Source organism: Maylandia zebra, linkage group LG6, assembly GCF_041146795.1.
Source record: "Maylandia zebra isolate NMK-2024a linkage group LG6, Mzebra_GT3a, whole genome shotgun sequence".
In the NCBI taxonomy this organism is placed as follows: domain Eukaryota; kingdom Metazoa; phylum Chordata; class Actinopteri; order Cichliformes; family Cichlidae; genus Maylandia; species Maylandia zebra.
In genome coordinates this window covers 43,415,836-43,434,155 of record NC_135172.1, presented here as the reverse complement: position 1 = coordinate 43,434,155, position 18,320 = coordinate 43,415,836, and the positions used below count along the sequence as shown (strand labels likewise).

The following is an 18,320-nucleotide window of genomic DNA, read 5'->3' as shown; positions in this document are numbered from 1 at the left end:
CCGCGGGGCTCACTGTTGTCACAGACCGCAGATGTAATCAGTAATCTGTAATCCTGACCGAATTTGACGCCAGGAGTAATTAGGGCTTCTGCTCTGACAACATTCAGGACATGTAACCGTGCACTGATTGGTGGTCACATACATACAGTTACACTCTGTATCAGCTGTGGACACAAAGTCTACTGTCATTATAAACACGGAGCATTTTTACAGATGAGCCATCACCAGGAAAGAACTTCCTGACTGTTAGAAGAGTGTACGTTTGATTTCTGTGAAGGGACCTTTGCATGAAGTGTGAATGATAGTGAGGAACAAGTGTCCAACATTTGGCTCCAGTTCATGGATGAGTGACTCGCTCACAAGTTTGAAGTGGGCGTCTCTCTGGAGATCAGTGAGACTGAGCGTGGGCGGGTTTTTGGACACCTCCCTGATATTCCTCAGGTTGGCAATGACATGTTTACCCTCACAAAGCAGGAAAATCCTAATTCCTTTTATAAAGTCCTGGTAAAAAGAAAGTCCGAACTCTTTCATAGTTCTGTTGCCAGACCTGATTCTGGTTACGTTTTACTGCAGCTGTGAGACGGGTTACAGTTTTATCTCACACACTGATGGTAACTCATTTCCCTGCTGTGGTCACACTCCATGGCTTCATGTCGTCTCCTGTCTCACTGCTGGTCTTAAGCATTTAAATACGATGTGTACAATTAAACTAGCTTCAGGCAGCATCAATCCAAACACTGCTTTCAGCAGCTGATTGTTTAAATATTAACTTGTGTGTAATCTTCATGCTTTTCATACCAGCTCTGTGCCTGTTGTGACCTGAGGCGCACACACTGCTGCAGGAACAATGGATGCCTTCAGTCTGGGTGTGACGGCGAGCCCGGCTGGTGCTGAGCCCACGGTGCACATAATGACGTGACTGAGGAGCTGTCACATCCCCCATGATGTCCGCTCCAGTTTATAAAGCACTGGTTTCAATCAGCTGCTTACTTTCATAAACAGAGTTTACAGAGCAGCCGTGACTGATCTGATCAGGTCACACAAAGTGTAGATGATAAATGTGTCATTAGGAGCCAAGTTCATATCAGATACAGGAGATTATCAGCTGGATAATGAGCCACACACGAGCTGCTGAGTCCAGATTGAAGTTGGTTTAACCAGACAGAGCACAGCTCCCTCTTTGCAACACTGAGCCTCTGTCAGTGGGTCAGTCAGTGTGGATAAAAATGTTTTAACCAGCTTGTGTGTTGTAACACATGAATCAGAGATGATGACTTTTTTAAGTCTGCACATTTACACGACTGCATGTAAACTGGGTGCAGCAAGAATTCCTATCGTACACTACAGTGCAGGTATAAGCACACTGACCTGTTTTACCTGAATCTCATCATACTGAGTGACGTCGAGAGGCACAGCTTGGCTGAAGCAGACCCAGGTGTAAATTCCTTTGGTGTTTACCTGATATATGTGCTGATCCTAACTGCTGTATAAAGTGAGAAACAATTAGAGTCAAACACCTGTCTGACAGCTTTGAGCATGCGTTACAAGTTTGTCTGTGAAGGAGTGCCTGAAGATGATTGTTGATGTGACGCTGTTTTCTCTGTTCTCTGTCGGCTTCTTGTATCTGGGGTAGATTTCCGATTGGCACGAGGAAACGAGGAAGACTTAGGAAGTCTTAAAAGCTTCCTGAGAGTGAAAGCTGCTGGATCATAAAGGCTGAGTCAGCTTCAGACGATTACTGTGTGCAGCACGCTGACATGCTGTGTGTCAGTGAATGACAGCCATCAAAAAGAGTCTGACTTTATGGCTCAGCCACTCGGTTTGTAACAGGACAAAGATTCAAATATAAGAGCGCATTATTCCCGGAGACACTGCTGCTTAGGAATCGGCCTCTTTTCCTTCTTTCTTAAACCTGGATGTTTGCAGTGTGGAATCAGGCTGTCACTGAACACCAACCAGTAACTGCTAAAGTTGTGACCTGTGGAAACTGATCACTGAGCACCGCTGAGTAAACCGGTGAGCTGCTGGAGTGATGATGTAATGCTGTATGCTGAGCCTCTTTATCACAGTAACACTCAGGAACAGCAGCAGGCAAGTCGTTTAAATAACGGAGCTTCTCCAAACACAGTGAGCTGTGAGTCTTCATGGTGACTCACTGTGAATATCTGGATATGTCAAACATGTGCAGCAGGTAGGAAATCCTCAGGGTCATTTCCAGCTTTTAACCTGCCTAAAAGCAAAAGGTCACCTACCCAAATACTGCAGACAGGAAGTTCAGCTGTGATTGTGTAACACTGTGCGTGCTGCGTGTGCTGCATGTCTGAGTCACAGCACACTTTCTTTTGTGCCTGATTGTTTATCTGAACAGTGCAAATACTTTGTTTGTCTCCAGGTGGTTTCTTGTTCCTGCTGCTGTTCAGGAATAAGTGCATGAATCTCTGTGTTACGCAAAACATGCTCGGGGTATTTCAGACTGTCAGAGCAACACTGCAGCAGTTCAGCAGTGAAACTCCATCACAGTCCGGAGTTTAGACTGTGAATCACGGCAGACGCCACGTAACCAGACCGTGTGACTGAGACGTTTCAGAGTTTAAATAATAAATTCTAAAGAAACAAAAGCAAATGAAAGAGTTTATGCTTCTGATCCTCTGAGTTTTAATAGAGTTTATAGTTTTAATAAACTCTGAACTATTACACCACAGCCACCGCCTGCCCCCCTCCTGAGTGTGCAGCCATGTTTGCCTGATCAGGTCACACACACACACACACACACACACACACACACACACACACACACACACACACACACACACACACACACACACTCTTCATCACATTTCTCCTGGAGATCATCAGCACAGTTAACAGCCGGTGAAACTCCTTAAAGGTGAAATGTGTTTGATGACACAGAGCTGCTCTTTTCATCACTCGTGGTTAAACAAGCTCACGTTCTTATGAACAGTTTGACAAGCAGGTCAATGCGACTCATTCAGTGCAGCTCTGTGTGCTCTCACGTGCTCTTGGTCACTATTCAGGTTTCAAGTGTCGACGTCTACGGCGTGTGTGTGTGTGTGTGTGTGTGTGTGTGTGTGTGTGTGTGTGTGTGTGTGTGTGTGTGTGTGTGTGTGTGTATTCTAATGTGATATTTACAGTATATGTAAAATAAGCATATCTGTGTAAATATTAATATAAATTGACACAATAGGAGTGCATAATCACAGCCATCAGATAAGCCTGAGTAAGTGTGTTATTATAACAGATGAGTGGATCGGTGAGCAGGGCGGCGCTGTTATGTAGTCAGGCAGGTTTTACTGGAGAAGATTTTTCTTCTGGGTGTGTTTGGTATTGTATGTTCAATATATTATACATAGTTTATTTCAAGAGGTTCGTGGGTTTTTGGAAAAAAGACAGAAAGTAGCAGTAGTATATTTCCCAGCATGCCCTGCTGCTGTTTTTGTAGTAAAGGCAGAAACATTTCCAGCTAAAATTCAGCTCACACAGAGAAATGCAGACTCTAACAGGACCGTGACTTAAACAAACAATGGGACTCTTATAATCTGTCTGAGTCATTAAACATAGCAAACTGTGATGTGAAGCATAACAATCATGCCAAGTGAGCCACTGGGACCACTGGGACCACTGGGACCAGAGGAATGTCCCCGATAAACTGCTGAGATGCAACAACAGCACCTTTCATCAAACCAGTCGCTGACAGGAAGCTGATGTAACAGTGATGGTGTGGAGTCCTCAGTAAAAGACTTCCACAGAAGGACAAACATGCCCCTCCCCAGAGACAAGTGAGGGCAGGGTGGGGTGTACCTTAAATGTGATGCCTCAGGTCAGTGTCGTTGGTGCTGCTGTGTGTTCGTGTGTGCTGTGCTGTGTGAGTAACTCTTCTTCATGATGCTTTTTTAAACTGAAGCCTGTAAACTTTCACACAGAGTTAAATCCAGGTCTGTTTTTGGACCGTCTGGATGTCTAACAGCTGACAGCAGGGACACAGTAACTCAAAGGTCTCACAGGAATCTCTTTACAACCTCGGTTCTTCATTTCTAATGTGAAACACTGATCAACAACGACGCTGGAGTCTCTGTATGTAGAAGATGATTTTGCAGCAGAGCAGAGAGATCAGACAGAGGAATGTATTCAGCTGTTTGTTTAGTTATTGTTCATTTCTCATCATAAAGAGGAAACATGCTAACAAACCACCGTATGATTCATTCAGCTGCATATTTTAGATGTTTTGCTCTCTGGTGTCTCCTCGGTCACTGTGTGCTCTACAAACAATTAAATGTTCACAACTGAACCACCAACAGTCCTTTTCTCAACAGTCTGTTTACACAGTGATAACATATCGGAGAGGACACTGTCTCTGAACACAGGTGCTAACGTGTTAGCACGAGTGTGTGACGACATCTATTCATAGCTTTACATGTAACTCTGTGTTTTTACATATGTGGTAGTTTTCACACAGTAATTTATTTGTTTTGGCTGGGTTGGTGTGGCCTGACTGAGGAGAGAGTTTTATATTTAGAAACCTTCACATCCTCTTAATTACTGCAGTCTTTTCAGAAACCCACGGGTCCTTCAACACTGCTAACTTGTTCAGGAAGAACCTAAAGCTGCTCTGACTCTTCTAGCTCCCTTCCCCTTTCTTTCCCGTGATCTTTTCCACACTGCGTTGTGCTGGCCTGGTCGATGGGCCTCATCATGGTGCCCTTTGCTGGCCTTTCAGAAGTGTGGATATTTTGCAGATCAGGGGCACACCTTCACAAATGTGCGCTTGCACAAAGCAGAGATAGCAGAGAGGGTACTGAGTGCCTTATTCCACTCAAAGATGGCGACGTACTGTTGCTGAGTCATGCTGCTCGTGTTGCCCTGCATTCCTCTCGTCTGCTGTCCTGTGGGGGGGAAGTCTGCCGTCTGCAGCTTCACACACATTTCAAACAGCAAAGAACGGATCAACATATTTTTGTCTTTAGCCCAGAAAATCATTACATCATGCATAACAGATGAGTTTAGCAGCAGGCACACATGTGTGTGTGTGGGGTACTCTGGTAAGTGTGTTATTTAAATCCTCAGAAAGACAGAGGAGGAGGGCAGCAGCCATTGTCTAATGAGGAACACACCAGAAGCCGTGTTTTCTCAGAAGAATAAATAAAAGAACCCTCAGCAGGCTGATGAGGAAGTGTTTTGGTTTCCCCCCTCATGGCAGCTGTTGTATGTGCCCTCTGACTTTGATGATGTATTTTTATCTCCTTTGCTTCCTTTAAAGAAAATCTGCTAAATTGTTAAACTTTAAACAGTGAAGGTGTGAGAGATGCTGGAGAGACTGGTGCACGTCTGACAGTCTGTGGACGTTGGACTGCAGTGCTTCCTTATCGTCCTTTAGTTACTGTGACTTTAATAATCAGAGTGCGCATGTGTTCCTGTTTCCTGTTGAACACCTCAAAGTGTTTTAAGATCTATGCTTTAGTGTCCTTCTAAATTTGTAAAACTTTACTTAAACATGATCCTGATTTGTCTTTGGACTCTTTTGGTTTGTGTTTGAACCAAAAGGACTGAATGGATCCATCTCCATTATCCATGGCTCACTGTGAAAGTGTCCTGCATGCTGAAATGTTTAAATTAGCTCCTTCAGAAATAATAAGAACAGCTGTAGATAAGAAAAAATCTCTTTTATTGGTTCTTTGGGTGCAGAGAGCTTTGGGAGGGTTATGATGAGTCTGCCTCAGAGCTTGTTATGCACTCAAATCGTTTACACAGGTTTACACATTGTTTTGGGGGTTACAACAACACCGCATTTCCCCCCGAGGTCCACAGAGCCGCTGAAAAAGCTCTGGAGGTCCCTGTGTGAGCACGTAAACGCCCAGACGCGTTTCTGTCCAAGCTCCTTAGACTACGATGACCTGATGACTGAGAACCTTCACACCTCTGACTGGATTGTTAAATTTGTGATTGATGTGACGTTGATCAATCAGCTAAAAGGAAAACATGGGGTCAGTATCCGTACTTGCAAGTTGAAACTCACACACAGCCAGGGAAGTGCAGAGTTTTATACGTAGTTTTTTCTTTGTATCTGTAACCAGACGTTAACAAAAAGCATTTGTGTAAACTTGTCAGCTCTTTCTTTGTCTGCAGTGTGTGCTGTGACTGATTTCTGGTGTAGTTGTTTCATTTATTTCATTTTTCCCTCCATAAGAGACGTTTTCCACACAATCTGTATCTGCAAAGTTACCAGTGAGGGGCCTGTGTGCACACCCCCCCACACACACACACACACTAGCAAAATGCAGACCGTGTCGCAGTTTGTTCCCCTGACACACACACACACACACACACACACACACACACACACACACACACACACACTTTAGTGCACAGTGAAGTGCCACCTCTGCAGGGTGGGGGAGAGGTGATGGAGTAATTAGACTCCACCATGATGAGTCCTGATTCATAGTCGAGACTAAATGAAAATTAAAGTCTGTCAACAAATTGATGTTGGAAAAATAACCTTGTGGTTTCCATAGAAACCGTGTTGTTTAAATAGCACAGCAGGATTTTCGGTGGAGTATCTTCCAAACTCTGGTTCGAGTTCACTGACACAGGCGGGGCTGAGTCATAACACCACCACTCTTCTGTGTCCCGCTCTGTCTCTCACAGTGGCCGTGTCTCGAGCTCGTGGACAGAGTGATGTTAAACCAGTGGTGGGGAAGGTTGGAGGGGATGTACGCCTGCACATTGGAGCCACCGAGGTAGACAGAGACGCTCACATTGTCTGGTCTTATGGTCCGGAGGACAAAGTCATCATCACCTATGATAATGGAACATCTGAGACTAAACTACCAGAAAAGTTCCAGCTGGATGCAAACGGATCTCTGACGATTCGATCCCTCACTGCCAACGACAGCGAACTCTACATGGGTCAGATCTTCAGTAAAAATGGGTCATCTCAAAGCTTTAACCTGACTGTTGTGGGTGAGTATAGCAAGCAGAGAATAACCCCATGCAATATTAAATCATACCAATCTGTGACGCTCAGAGGCTTTTAATGAAATAATATATCATATAAATACAGAGACGTGTAATGCTTGGATGTTTCAGACCATAACAGTGAGAGGAAATCTGAGCAGCAGGAAGTTAACACGCGTGTGACGGACACACGTACATGTGAGTGTGTTTCATTACAGCTCACACTGTAATTCTGCACATAATAAAAGTAGAGGCTGGTCTCAGTCACGTCTCTGCTGTTCCTCAAAACTTCTTACTGTCTCAGGGACAGAGCCGGATCCCAACACACCGACTGCTCCACAGGTCAGGAACCACGGGATACCCTGTGGACTCTTTGGATTGGCTGCTCTTCTCTGCACTGTGCTGGTGGTTAAAAACCGGGAACCAATCACACGTCAGTATGAGCAGCAAATGTGTTTTACACTGTGGTGTCCTCGTAAGAGCAGCTATAGATGACATCACACGATAGAAGAAATTATGAGTCACATACATGCTGAAGTACTCTGATTACACTGATTAACACTGGTATTGACTCACATTAGTAGCACCTAACTGTCATTAAGCTCTTTAACACATGATCCTGAGTCACCAGCAGCATTTCATGTCTTCTCTTCTTCACAGGAAAGTGTCGGACTGTCACTCAGTCCTGGAAGATCTGGAAGAGGAAGATTCCTGAAGAGGAAACACAAGTTTAATTAAAGCTGCAAGCAGCGTTATGAGGGCCCTCGCACCCCCGGCACGTCGAGCCACTGCCAACACCTCAAACCGGCACGTCCGATGTGATGTCACATTGATGGATTTCATGCTTTTAATCACCAGCTAACATTTCATCTTATTCAACCAGGATTATAGTCATGCCACTAGGTGGCGCTCTAACCATTATTGACAAATAGCATAACAAACATTTCCAAGCTCGAGTCTCATCACACCTGCGACCTTTGGGAGAGATTGGACATTGTGTTTTTTAGTGACAGCAGATTACTGCTTTTTGCGAGTGATTGAAACTCTACGTGCCGCCATGACCACCCCGTTTCCCTGAACGGAAAAAGCTTCGCAATTTAACATCACAAAGGTCTTTAGATTCTACACACTGAAGAATGCTTCAATATGATGAAATCCCTTGGAGGAGTTCGTCAAAGTATGAGGCCTGAAAAGGGGGGAAAATGTCATCAAAATTACACATTAATTTTAAAATGGCTGACTTCCTGTTGGATTTGGGATATTGCTCCAAGAGACTTTTTTGTACATCTTGATATCTTACACAAGCTTACCAAGTGTCAGACTCATAGATAAAACACAGAGTAGGGGCTGATGTTTTGAAATATTGTAGGGGGCGCTGTGGAGCCATTTTGCGCTATTCAAGGAAAATGGTTACATGACAACAAAGCCTTCATCCATTTGGAGGGGTGTGCCAAATTTCAAGCCCCTATAAACTTTCCAAGCCCCTCAAAAGCCACTTCATCTTTCATGATGAACCGCGTTGCCACCAGGGTGCGCCGTTCAGTTTAAAGTCACAATTTTTGCACTGAAGCATCACGAGGGACTGATGGTGATATTCACCGCTTTTGAGGTGGCCACGATCAACCTGTGAAAATCAGTACAACAAAGTTAAAGCCATGACATTTCCTGTTGCCACTAGGTGGCGCTGTCCGTATTTCCGACAATGGGCACATCAATCTGTTCAGGGCGGGTCTGACATCATGCCTGTAAAGTCTGGTACTGATCAGACTGGATTTCATTGAGTTATACTAATTTGTTTCTTCATGGCGTGACATCAAAGTTCGCCATGCTGCTGGGGTCACACCCTTTTGCGAAAACTCACAGTTTTCACTGTAACCCAAGACCAACTCCTTAAGGCTTTCCTGGAGAAATTTGAGGTTGCAGATGTCACCCATCACTATACTGTACCCCAAAGTGTAAAACATGACATTTCCTGTTCCCACTAGGTGGCGCTGTCCTTGATGTCAAATATGGCAGTTGAAATATGTTCAGGGGTGGAGCCTTATCATATGTGTGCTCTTTGGTCCAGATCGGAACATGTATGACAGAATGAGAGGCAATAAGATTTTCATGGCGAGTCATCGAAATTCGCCATGGCGCCACGGCCTCATAGTATTGTGAAAACTCAAAAGCTCCGCAATTTAACATGGCACAAGGGTGTAGTTGACACTGTCCAAATTTGAAGCTTATACGACCAAATCCCAAGGAGGAGTTCGTTAAAGTTCGAGGCATGGAAATGGCAAAATTAGAGCCAAAATGTCACCTTCTCTTCCAAATGGCGGACTTCCTGTTGGGTTTGCGTCAATGGGCCCACAGACTTTTTTGTTCGTCTTGGAATGATACACATGTGTGCCAAATTTCATACATGTAGCTCAAACGATGTGGTCGTAGGGCTGCATTTAACAAGGCATAGGTGGCGCTCTAGAGCCATTTCCCAGTGCTCATAAGTAAAACCATTAAAATACAAAATTTTTCACCAGACCTGGCATGTGTGCAAAATTTCATGAGTTTTTGAGCATGTTTAGGCCCTCAAAAAGGCCCTTGTTTGGGGTGAATAATAATAATAATAATAATAATTAAAGCTGCAAGCAGCGTTATGAGGGCCCTCGCACCCCCGGCGCGTCGAGCCACGCCCAACACCTAAAACCAGCACGTCCGATCGATGTCACATTGATGGAATTCATGCATTTAACCACCAGCTAACATTTCAACTCATTCATTCATGATTAGCTAGTCGTTCCACTAGGTGGCACTCTAACCATTATGTACAAATGGCATAACAAACATTTCCGAACTCGAGTCTCATTATGCCTGCGACCTTTGGGTGAGATTGGACATTGTGTTTTTGAGTAACAGCAGATTACTGCTTTTTGGCGAGTGATTGAGAGTCTACGTGCCGCCATAACCACCCCGTTTCCCTGAACGTAAAAAGCTTCGCAATTTAACAACACAAAGGTCTTTGGATTCCACACACTGAAGAATAGTGCAATATGATGAAATCCCTTGGAGGAGTTCGTCAAAGAACGATGCCTGAAAAGAGGGGAAAATGTTGCCAAAATTGCACATTAATTTTAAAATGGCTGACTTCCTGTTGGATTTGGGATATTGCTCCAAGAGACTTTTTTGTACATCTTGATATCTCCTATAAGCTTACCAGGTTTCAGACTCATACATAAAACACAGAGCAGGGGCTGTGATTTTGAAATTTTGTAGGGGGCGCTGTGGAGCCATTTTGGGATATTCAATGAAAATGATCACATAACAACAAAGCCTTAACCACATTGGAGGTGTGCGCCAAATTTCAAGACTTTTTAAACTTTCCAAGCCCCTCAAAAGCCACTTCATCTTTCATGGTGAACTGCGTTGCCACCAGGGTGCGGCGTTCAGTTTAAAGTCACAATTTTTGCACTGAAGCATCACAAGGGACTGATGGTGATATTCACCGCTTTTGAGGTGGCCACGATGAACCTGTGAAAATCAGTACAACAAAATTAAAGCCATGACATTTCCTGTTCCCACTAGGTGGCGCTGTCCGTATTCCCGACAATGGGCACATCAATCTGTTCAGGGCGGGTCTGACTTCATGCCTGTAAAGTCTGGTACTGATCAGACTGGATTTCATGGAGTTATACTAATTTGTTTCTTCATGGCGTGACATCAAAGTTCGCCATGCTGCTGGGGTCACACCCTTTTGCGAAAAGTCACAGTTTTCACTGTAACCCAAGACCAACTCCTTAAGGCTTTTCTGGAGAAATTTGAGGCTGCAGATGTCACCCATCACTATACTGTACCCCAAAGTGTAAAACATGACATTTCCTGTTCCCACTAGGTGGCGCTGTCCTTCATGTCAAATATGGCAGTTGAAATATGTTTAGGGGTGGAGCCTTATCATATGTGTTCACTTTGGTCAAGATCAGAAAATGTATGACAAAATGAGAGGCAATAAGATTTTCATGGCGAGTCATCGAAATTCGCCATGGCGCCACGGCCTCATAGTATTGTGAAAACTCAAAAGCTCCGCAATTTAACATGGCACAAGGGTGTAGTTGACACTGTCCAAATTTGAAGGTTATGAAATGAAACCCCAAGGAGGAGTTCGCAAAAGTTCGAGGCATGGAAATGGCAAAATTAGAGCCAAAATGTCACCTTCTCTTCCAAATGGCGGACTTCCTGTTGGGTTTGCGTCAATGGGCCCACAGACTTTTTTGTTCGTCTTGGCATGATACACATGTGTGCCAAATTTCATACATGTAGCTCAAACCATGTGGTCGTAGGGCTGCATTTAACAAGGCATAGGTGGCGCTCTAGAGCCATTTCCCAGTGCTCATATGTAAAACCATTAAAATACAAAATTTTTCACCAGACCTGGCATGTGTGCAAAATTTCATGAGTTTTTGAGCATGTTTAGGCCCTCAAAAAGGCCCTTGTTTGGGGTGAATAATAATAATAATAATACTTAAAGCTGCAAGCAGCGTTATGAGGGCCCTCGCACCCCCGGCGCGTCGAGTCACGCCCAACACCTAAAACCAGCACGTCCGATCTGATGTCACATTGATGGAATTCATGCATTTAACCACCAGCTAACATTTCAACTCATTCATTCATGATTAGTTAGTCGTTCCACTAGGTGGCGCTCTAACCATTATGTACAAATGGCATAACAAACACTTCCAAGCTCGAGTCTCATCACACCTGAGACGTTTGGGAGAGATTGGACATTGTGTTTTTGAGTGACAGCAGATTACTGCTTTTTGGCGAGTGATTCAAACTCTACGTGCCGCCATGACCACCCCGTTTCCCTGAACGGAAAAAGCTTCGCAATTTAACATCACAAAGGTCTTTAGATTCTACACACTGAAGAATGCTTCAATATGATGAAATCCCTTGGAGGAGTTCGTCAAAGTATGAGGCCTGAAAAGAGGGGAAAATGTCATCAAAATTACACATTAATTTTAAAATGGCTGACTTCCTGTTGGATTTGGGATATTGCTCCAAGAGACTTTTTTGTACATCTTGATATCTTACACAAGCTTACCAAGTGTCAGACTCATAGATGAAACACAGAGCAGGGGCTGATGTTTTGAAATATTGTAGGGGGCGCTGTGGAGCCATTTTGCGCTATTCAAGGAAAATGGTTACATAACAACAATGCCTTCATCCATTTGGAGGTGTGTGCCAAATTTCAAGCCTCTATAAACTTTCCAAGCCCCTCAAAAGCCACTTCATCTTTCATGATGAACCGCGTTGCCACCAGGGTGCGCCGTTCAGTTTAAAGTCACAATTTTTGCACTGAAGCATCACGAGGGACTGATGGTGATATTCACCGCTTTTGAGGTGGCCACGATCAACCTGTGAAAATCAGTACAACAAAGTTAAAGCCATGACATTTCCTGTTGCCACTAGGTGGCGCTGTCCGTATTTCCGACAATGGGCATATCAATCTGTTCAGGGCGGGTCTGACATCATGCCTGTAAAGTCTGGTACTGATCAGACTGGATTTCATTGAGTTATACTAATTTGTTTCTTCATGGCGTGACATCAAAGTTCGCCATGCTGCTGGGGTCACACCCTTTCATGAAAAGTCACAGTTTTCACTGTAACCCAAGACCAACTCCTTAAGGCTTTCCTGGAGAAATTTGAGGCTGCAGATGTCACCCATCACAATACTGTACCCCAAAGTGTAAAACATGACATTTCCTGTTCCCACTAGGTGGCGCTGTCCTTGATGTCAAATATGGCAGTTGAAATATGTTCAGGGGTGGAGCCTTATCATATGTGTGCTCTTTGGTCCAGATCGGAACATGTATGACGGAATGAGAGGCAATAAGATTTTCATGGCGAGTCATCAAAATTCGCCATGGCGCCACGGCCTCATACTATTGTGAAAACTCAAAAGCTCCGCAATTTAACATGGCACAAGGGTGTAGTTGACACTGTCCAAATTTGAAGCTTATAGGACCAAATCCCAAGGAGGAGTTCGTTAAAGTTCGAGGCATGGAAATGGCAAAATTAGAGCCAAAATGTCACCTTCTCTTCCAAATGGCGGACTTCCTGTTGGGTTTGCGTCAATGGGCCCACAGACTTTTTTGTTCGTCTTGGCATGATACACATGTGTGCCAAATTTCATACATGTAGCCCAAACGATGTGGTCGTAGGGCTGCATTTTACAAGGCATAGGTGGCGCTGTAGAGCCATTTCCCAGTGCTCATATGTAAAACCATTAAAATACAAAATTTTTCACCAGACCTGGCATGTGTGCAAAATTTCATGAGTTTTTGAGCATGTTTAGGCCCTCAAAAAGGCCCTTGTTTGGGGTGAATAATAATAATAATAATAATTAAAGCTGCAAGCAGCGTTATGAGGGCCCTCGCACCCCCGGCACGTCGAGCCACTGCCAACACCTCAAACCGGCACGTCCGATGTGATGTCACATTGATGGATTTCATGCTTTTAATCACCAGCTAACATTTCATCTTATTCAACCAGGATTATAGTCATGCCACTAGGTGGCGCTCTAACCATTATTGACAAATAGCATAACAAACATTTCCAAGCTCGAGTCTCATCACACCTGCGACCTTTGGGAGAGATTGGACATTGTGTTTTTTAGTGACAGCAGATTACTGCTTTTTGCGAGTGATTGAAACTCTACGTGCCGCCATGACCACCCCGTTTCCCTGAACGGAAAAAGCTTCGCAATTTAACATCACAAAGGTCTTTAGATTCTACACACTGAAGAATGCTTCAATATGATGAAATCCCTTGGAGGAGTTCGTCAAAGTATGAAGCCTGAAAAGAGGGGAAAATGTCATCAAAATTACACATTAATTTTAAAATGGCTGACTTCCTGTTGGATTTGGGATATTGCTCCAAGAGACTTTTTTGTACATCTTGATATCTTACACAAGCTTACCAAGTGTCAGACTCATAGATGAAACACAGAGCAGGGGCTGATGTTTTGAAATATTGTAGGGGGCGCTGTGGAGCCATTTTGCGCTATTCAAGGAAAATGGTTACATAACAACAATGCTTTCATCCATTTGGAGGTGTGTGCCAAATTTCAAGCCTCTATAAACTTTCCAAGCCCCTCAAAAGCCACTTCATCTTTCATGATGAACTGCGTTGCCACCAGGGTGCGCCGTTCAGTTTAAAGTCACAATTTTTGCACTGAAGCATCACGAGGGACTGATGGTGATATTCACCGCTTTTGAGGTGGCCACGATCAACCTGTGAAAATCAGTACAACAAAGTTAAAGCCATGACATTTCCTGTTGCCACTAGGTGGCGCTGTCCGTATTTCCGACAATGGGCATATCAATTTGTTCAGGGCGGGTCTGACATCATGCCTGTAAAGTCTGGTACTGATCAGACTGGATTTCATTGAGTTATACTAATTTGTTTCTTCATGGCGTGACATCAAAGTTCACCATGCTGCTGGGGTCACACCCTTTCGTGAAAAGTCACAGTTTTCACTGTAACCCAAGACCAACTCCTTAAGGCTTTCCTGGAGAAATTTGAGGCTGCAGATGTCACCCATCACAATACTGTACCCCAAAGTGTAAAACATGACATTTCCTGTTCCCACTAGGTGGCGCTGTCCCTGGTGTCAAATATGGCAGTTGAAATATGTTCAGGGGTGGAGCCTTATCATATGTGTTCACTTTGGTCAAGGTCAGAAAATGTATGACAAAATGAGAGGCAATAAGATTTTCATGGCGAGTCATCGAAATTCGCCATGGCGCCACGGCCTCACCGTATTGTGAAAACTCAAAAGCTCCGCAATTTAACATGGCACAAGGGTGTAGTTGACACTGACCAAATATGAAGGTTATGAAATCAAACCCCAAGGAGGAGTTCGCAAAAGTTCGAGGCATGGAAATGGCAAAATTAGAGCCAAAATGTCACCTTCTCTTCCAAATGGCGGACTTCCTGTTGGGTTTGCGTCAATGGGCCCACTGACTTTTTTGTTCGTCTTGGCATGATACACATGTGTGCCAAATTTCATACATGTAGCTCAAACCATGTGGTCGTAGGGCTGCATTTAACAAGGCATAGGTGGCGCTGTAGAGCCATTTCCCAGTGCTCATATGTAAAACCATTAAAATACAAAATTTTTCACCAGACCTGGCATGTGTGCAAAATTTCATGAGTTTTTGAGCATGTTTAGGCCCTCAAAAAGGCCCTTGTTTCGCCTGAATAATAATAATAATAATAATAATTAAAGCTGCAAGCAGCGTTATGAGGGCCCTCGCACCCCCGGCACGTCGAGCCACTGCCAACACCTCAAACCGGCACGTCCGATGTGATGTCACATTGATGGATTTCATGCTTTTAATCACCAGCTAACATTTCATCTTATCCAACCAGGATTATAGTCATGCCACTAGGTGGCGCTCTAACCATTATTGACAAATAGCATAACAAACATTTCCAAGCTCGAGTCTCATCACACCTGCGACCTTTGGGAGAGATTGGACATTGTGTTTTTTAGTGACAGCAGATTACTGCTTTTTGCGAGTGATTGAAACTCTACGTGCCGCCATGACCACCCCGTTTCCCTGAACGGAAAAAGCTTCGCAATTTAACATCACAAAGGTCTTTAGATTCTACACACTGAAGAATGGTTCAAAATGATGAAATCCCTTGGAGGAGTTCGTCAAAGTATGAGGCCTGAAAAGGGGGGAAAATGTCATCAAAATTACACATTAATTTTAAAATGGCTGACTTCCTGTTGGATTTGGGATATTGCTCCAAGAGACTTTTTTGTACATCTTGATATCTTACACAAGCTTACCAAGTGTCAGACTCATAGATAAAACACAGAGCAGGGGCTGATGTTTTGAAATATTGTAGGGGGCGCTGTGGAGCCATTTTGCGCTATTCAAGGAAAATGGTTACATGACAACAAAGCCTTCAACCATTTGGAGGTGTGTGCCAAATTTCAAGCCTCTATAAACTTTCCAAGCCCCTCAAAAGCCACTTCATTTTTCACGGTGAACAGCGTTGCCACCAGGGTGCACCGTTCAGTTTAAAGTCACAATTTTTGCACTAAAGCATCATCAAGGACTGATGGTGATATTCACCGCTTTTGAGGTGGCCACGATGAACCTGTGAAAATCAGTACAACAAAATTAAAGCCATGACATTTCCTGTTGCCACTAGGTGGCGCTGTCCGTATTTCCGACAATGGGCACATCAATCTGTTCAGGGCGGGTCTGACATCATGCCTGTAAAGTCTGGTACTGATCAGACTGGATTTCATTGAGTTATACTAATTTGTTTCTTCATGGCGTGACATCAAAGTTCGCCATGCTGCTGGGGTCACACCCTTTCGCGAAAACTCACAGTTTTCACTGTAACCCAAGACCAACTCCTTAAGGCTTTTCTGGAGAAATTTGAGGCTGCAGATGTCACCCATCACTATACTGTACCCCAAAGTGTAAAACATAACATTTCCTGTTCCCACTAGGTGGCGCTGTCCTTGAGGTCAAATATGGCAGTTGAAATATGTTCAGGGGTGGAGCCTTATCATATGTGTTCACTTTGGTCAAGGTCAAAAAATGTATGACAAAATGAGAGGCAATAAGATTTTCATGGCGAGTCATCGAAATTCGCCATGGCGCCACGGCCTCATAGTATTGTGAAAACTCAAAAGCTCCGCAATTTAACATGGCACAAGGGTGTAGTTGACACTGACCAAATATGAAGGTTATGAAATCAAACCCCAAGGAGGAGTTCGCAAAAGTTCGAGGCATGGAAATGGCAAAATTAGAGCCAAAATGTCACCTTCTCTTCCAAATGGCGGACTTCCTGTTGGGTTTGCGTCAATGGGCCCACAGACTTTTTTGTTCGTCTTGGCATGATACACATGTGTGCCAAATTTCATACATGTAGCTCAAACGATGTGGTCGTAGGGCTGCATTTAACAAGGCATAGGTGGCGCTCTAGAGCCATTTCCCAGTGCTCATATGTAAAACCATTAAAATACAAAATTTTTCACCAGACCTGGCATGTGTGCAAAATTTCATGAGTTTTTGAGCATGTTTAGGCCCTCAAAAAGGCCCTTGTTTCGCCTGAATAATAATAATAATAATAATAATAATAATAATAATAATAATAATAAGAAACGGAGCAGATACAATAGGGCCTTCGCACTCTCGGTGCTCGGGCCCTAATAAGAAACGGAGCAGATACAATAGGGCCTTCGCACTGTCAGTGCTCGGGCCCTAATAATTAAAGCTGCAAGCAGCGTTATGAGGGCCCTCGCACCCTGGCGTGTCGAGCCATGCCCAACACCTAAATCCAGCACGTCCGATGTGATGTCACATTGATGGATTCATGCATTTAACCACCAGCTAACATTTCATCTCATTGAACCATGATTATAGTCGTCCCACTAGGTGGCGCTCTAACTATTACTGACAAATGGCATAACAAACATTTCCGAGCTCGAGTCTCATCACACCTGCGACCTTTGGGAGAGATTGGATATTGTGTTTTTGAGTGACAGCAGATTACTGCTTTTTGGCGAGTGATTGAAACTCCACGTGCCGCCATGACAACCCCGTTTCCCTGAATGTAAAAAGCTTCGCAATTTAACATCACAAAGGTCTTTAGATTCCACACACAGGAGATCGCATCAATGTGATGAAATCCCTTGGAGGAGTTCGTCAAAGTATGAAGCCTGAAAAGAGGGGAAAATGTCGCCAAAATTACACATTAATTTTAAAATGGCTGACTTCCTGTTGGATTTGGGATATTGCTCCAAGAGACTTTTTTGTACATCTTATTATCTCCTATAAGCTTACCAGGTTTCAGACTCATACATAAAACACAGAGCTGGGGCTGATGTTTTGAAATATTGTAGGGGGCGCTGTGGAGCCATTTCGCGCTATTCAATGAAAATGATTACATGACAACAAAGCCTTCATCACATTGGAGGTGTGTGCCAAATTTCAAGCCTCTATAGACTTTCCAAGCCCCTCAAAAGCCACTTCATCTTTCATGGTGGACCGCGTTGCCACCAGGGTGCGCCGTTCAGTTTAAAGTCACAATTTTTGCACTGAAGCATCACAAGGGACTGATGGTGATATTCACCGCTTTTGAGGTGGCCAAGATGAACCTGTGAAAATCAGTACAACAAAATTAAAGCCATGACATTTCCTGTTGCCACTAGGTGGCGCTGTCCGTATTTCCGACAATGGGCACATCAATCTGTTCAGGGCGGGTCTGACATCATGCCTGTAAAGTCTGGTACTGATCAGACTGGATTTCATTGAGTTATACTAATTTGTTTCTTCATGGCGTGA

At 43.9% G+C, this 18,320-nt stretch overlaps 1 protein-coding gene across 1 annotated transcript; it reads left to right on the top strand.

Moving 5' to 3' along the window:
* The first annotated feature begins 3,606 nt into the window (after positions 1-3,606).
* Positions 3,607-7,848, top strand: LOC143419109 (uncharacterized). Its single transcript, XM_076885401.1, has 5 exons — positions 3,607-3,613; positions 6,664-6,978; positions 7,105-7,170; positions 7,277-7,405; positions 7,633-7,848. The coding sequence occupies exons 1-5, from the start codon at positions 3,607-3,609 to the stop codon at positions 7,704-7,706; spliced, it is 591 nt and encodes a 196-aa protein (XP_076741516.1). The 3' UTR covers positions 7,707-7,848.
* The last annotated feature ends 10,472 nt before the right edge of the window (positions 7,849-18,320 follow it).